The 3,641-nt window shown below is 44.9% G+C and overlaps 1 protein-coding gene across 50 annotated transcripts in view; it reads left to right on the top strand.

The window, feature by feature from the left end:
- Positions 1–3,641, top strand: part of MPHOSPH9 (M-phase phosphoprotein 9) — an 82,178-nt gene that overhangs the window by 10,744 nt on the left and 67,793 nt on the right. For 42 of the 50 annotated variants that reach the window (XR_010147829.1, XR_010147828.1, XR_010147823.1 and 39 more), the window contains exons 1-2: positions 113–226; positions 2,780–3,041. Coding sequence is in view for 9 of the 50 variants with exons in the window: in XM_054663767.2 (XP_054519742.1) it covers positions 2,938–3,041 (104 nt within the window). In the remaining 41 variants the exon portion in view is untranslated. Of the gene's footprint in view, positions 1–112; positions 227–2,779; positions 3,042–3,641 lie in introns of those variants that run through there. The other 8 variants (XM_063785186.1, XM_063785193.1, XM_063785189.1 and 5 more) reach the window with 1 other exon arrangement.

Here is a 3,641-nt window from a genome sequence, read left to right as displayed (position 1 = left end):
GCAATCCCGCCCCCTTGTCACTCCCCCGGGGTTGGATATCTCTCTTTGGTTGGAGCTGCGCGAGGGGGAACGGCGAGGTGGACGCGCGCGCCATGCTCGGCTGTCTCCGCCTCCTTCCGGGCAGCCAATCACTGGAGAGACGCTGGGCGCGGGCGCGCTCCCTCGGGTAACGGTCGCGAGAGGCCGCTTGCCTGACCGTGACATCGGCAGCGGGAGCGGCGGCCAGGTAAGCGGCCACCATCCTGCAGGGAGCTGTAGGCCGCTGGGGACAGGGGACGAGACTTAGGAGACACTGTCTTAGCGGCCCCTTGAGTGTGGTGATGGGCTGGGGTGTGGGGTGACGGCTGCCGATTGGCCTGACCCCCTCGGAGCCCTTCGGCGTGTGGGAGCTCTGCCCGGCCGCGGTGCGCCTTTTCTAGACTCGGCGCCCTTGAGTGACACTCGCGCGGCCCAATCGCAGATCGCTCTTCCTGAGGGGCGGGGGGTTTGTGGGGTTTTTTAAAATTTTTCCCCCCATTTTTTGCCAAGGTGCCCCGGTGTCCTTTTGGAATCGCGGTTGTAGTTGCAGGAGCGGTGGCTTTTCTCCGTCCTCCCTGCTTTCCGTAGCTTAGGCGACTGCATAGATTCTCCCTCTCCTTCCCACTTTGACCCGATAGCCGCCACCAGCCATTGCGGGCTGACTGTGAGCTCAGAATGTCGGGATCTGGCCTCATCCCCATCTGAAATCTCTTCCTCTCCCCCAAGCCTCCCGTCAAGGCGGAGCGCCCAGTTAACTTTCATGTTTCATAACCATCAATCGTTCCTTTTCCCCAGCTCCCTTTTTTTGCTAGGGGGTAGGGACACCAAAAGCGTCATATCTTGTTGCTGGGAAATATAAAAGCTCTGCTCTTATATTCATTCTGTATCAAGTTAAAAAAAATTTTTTTTGCATTGTATTTGTGGGTGTTTAAGGATTTTTCCCTCTTACTTCCCTGCCCTCCCCCCAGCACCTCCACCCCAATGGAGAAGCATCCTTGAATTTCTAGTGGTTTTCCATCTGGATCTGCATCCGGATCCGGATTACCTTAGCAGGGGAAATAATAGATGGGGTTGCAGGTTCATCTCCCTGGAGAGCTTGTGTTTTCCTGGTGTTAATAGCATGGTGATTGGAATCCAGGTATTTCTGTTGCCAGTTGGAAGGGGCAGTCCTTGACTGTTTCAATGCCCCATTTGTCGTGGGTGATGGGCTGAGCCACTGGGGAAAAGTCCATTTAGTTAGGTCCGGTTACCCTTCGCATTCACTCCTGTCCCTGAAGGAAATGGTCCCTGTTTTTGTGTAATGCTTTATAAAAGCAGGCCCTAGAAAGTGGGAATCTAGCAGAAGCGGAATACTAGACAATATTCCTGTTGCACTCTCTAAGCTTTTCAGTTTGTAAGCAGCTGAAGTTTTCTTTTTTTCTCCTTTTTCCTCTTGCTCCCTTGCTCTTTTATAAATGCATGAATTCCCCAGGAAGGAGGCATCTTGTTTGACCTGTTACAGCCAATTTGCCATGGTATATACCCAGCTTCACTGAAATTTTAGTTGGCCTGGCAAATAATTTTTTTGTTTTTATTTTTATTTTTTAAGAGATGGGGTCTTGGTCTGTTGCCCAAGCTGGAGTGCAGTGGCAGGATCATAGCTCACTGCAGTCTTGAACTCCTGGGCTGAAGTGATCCTCCCACCTCAGCCTCCAGGGTAGCTGGGACATGCTCCCAGTAGCTGCAGGCAGGCTCCAGTGTGCCCAGTGGTTTATTTTCTAAGAATAGCTGCACAGAGACAAAAGACCATATATATAGTTCAAAATGTACTTCCAGACAATGGGGAAGCTATGGTTGTTAACAGTTTAATTGGCTCTTTTTAATACAAATTAAATATTAAGTAGTTCAGTTCTTCTTGTCTCTGTATAAGTCAACAAACATATATACTTGGTAGAATTTATTAAACAAATGAACAAGGCATGCAAGTATTCCAATTGTTACATAATAGAATTATATCTAGAACTTTCATTGTAAAGCCTGGCAAAATGGTTTGCGCTATAATCCCAGCTGCTCGGGAGGCTGAGCACTTGAGGCCAGGAGTTGTAGACCAGCCTGGGCAACATAGCAAGATGCTGTCTCTAAAAAAAAGAACCTTGATTATTAAACATATCAAAATCTGAAATATTACCTGAAAAAGGTGATGCTACTTTTGCAAATAATCCTTAATGTAGATTTTTAATTGAGATACATAATTCACATACCATAAAATTCAGTCTTTTACAAGTGTACAATTCAGTGGTTTTTAGTTCACAAGGTTGTGCAGCCATCACCACTATCTAATTCCAGAATTTTTTATCACCCCAAAAAGAAACTCCATACCAGCTGCACTCACTCACATTCTCTCCTTCCCCAGCTCCTGGCAGCCATTTGTCTATGAATTTGCCCATTCAAGATATTTCATATCAATGAAATCATATAGTCTGTGGTCTTTTGTGACTGGCTTTTTTTACTTAGCATAGTATCTTCAGTGTTCATGTATGTTGTAGCATGTGTCTTTTTATGGCTGAATCCTATCCTGTTCTATGGATATGCTTCATTCGTTTATCCATTTATCCATTGATGGACATTTGGGTGGTTTCTACATTTTGATTATTATGAATACTGTTGCTATCCTTAATGGAGATCTGTATGAAAGCAGTTAAGGTTTCCAAAGTTATGTAAAAACAGTTGCTAGCTTTAGTGGCTTTTTATAGTAGTATTTTTTTCCCTCATTCATTTTCAGACTCTCTTGGAAGTTTAGGATATTTCACAGTTCTGAATGTTAGCCACTGAAAATGCCAGTAGATGATGAAGCCTCTGAAGATGACACGGATTCACTTTCCTCAAACAGCCCAAGAACCTTTATTTTCCAATAAGAGAATATAACAATTTCTGTACACTATGGAAGAGTTTGACTTGGTGAAAACCTTACACAAAACTTCATCTTCTGTAGGATCTGATGAAAATTCTCTTCATTCTCTTGGACTGAACTTAAATACTGATAGGTAAGAATGGGATTTAAAAAAATGTACCAAATCAGAATAACCTTATTTGCATACGTTTATCAACTTATCCAAATAGTGTCATAGTTACTGATTTGAATTATTATTATTATTATTTTTTAACCTATCATCAAGAATGTTCAGGGAGGCTGGGCGCGGTGGCTCATGCCTGTAATCCCAGCACCTTGGTAGGCTGAGGCGGGTGGATCACCTGAGGCCAGGAGTTGGAGACCAGCCTGGCTAACATGGTGAAGCCTCGTCTCTACTAAAAATACAAAAATTAGCCAGGTGCGGTGGCACGCGCCTGTAGTCCCAGCTACTCAGGAGGCTGAGGCAGGAGAATTGCTGGAACCTGGGAGGCAGAGGTTGCAATGAGCCAAGATTGCGCCACTGCACTCCAGCCTGGGCGACAGAGCGACACTCTGTCTCAAAAAAAAAAAAAAAAAAAAAAAATGTTCGGGGACAGATGTTTAAGTCAGAAATAGGTTTGGTCTTTTCACGTTTCTCATTTCTCTCAGAGATATGTACTTTTGCATGGAAAGCATTCTGAAAAAGAACTTGTTTTGCTTGTTTTACTTTCCTTTACATTTTTTTTGTTTGTTT

This window comes from Pan troglodytes, chromosome 10, assembly GCF_028858775.2.
Source record: "Pan troglodytes isolate AG18354 chromosome 10, NHGRI_mPanTro3-v2.0_pri, whole genome shotgun sequence".
NCBI classification, from domain to species: domain Eukaryota; kingdom Metazoa; phylum Chordata; class Mammalia; order Primates; family Hominidae; genus Pan; species Pan troglodytes.
Note: the sequence above shows the minus strand (reverse complement) of the source record. Positions and strands in the feature narration are given on the sequence as shown.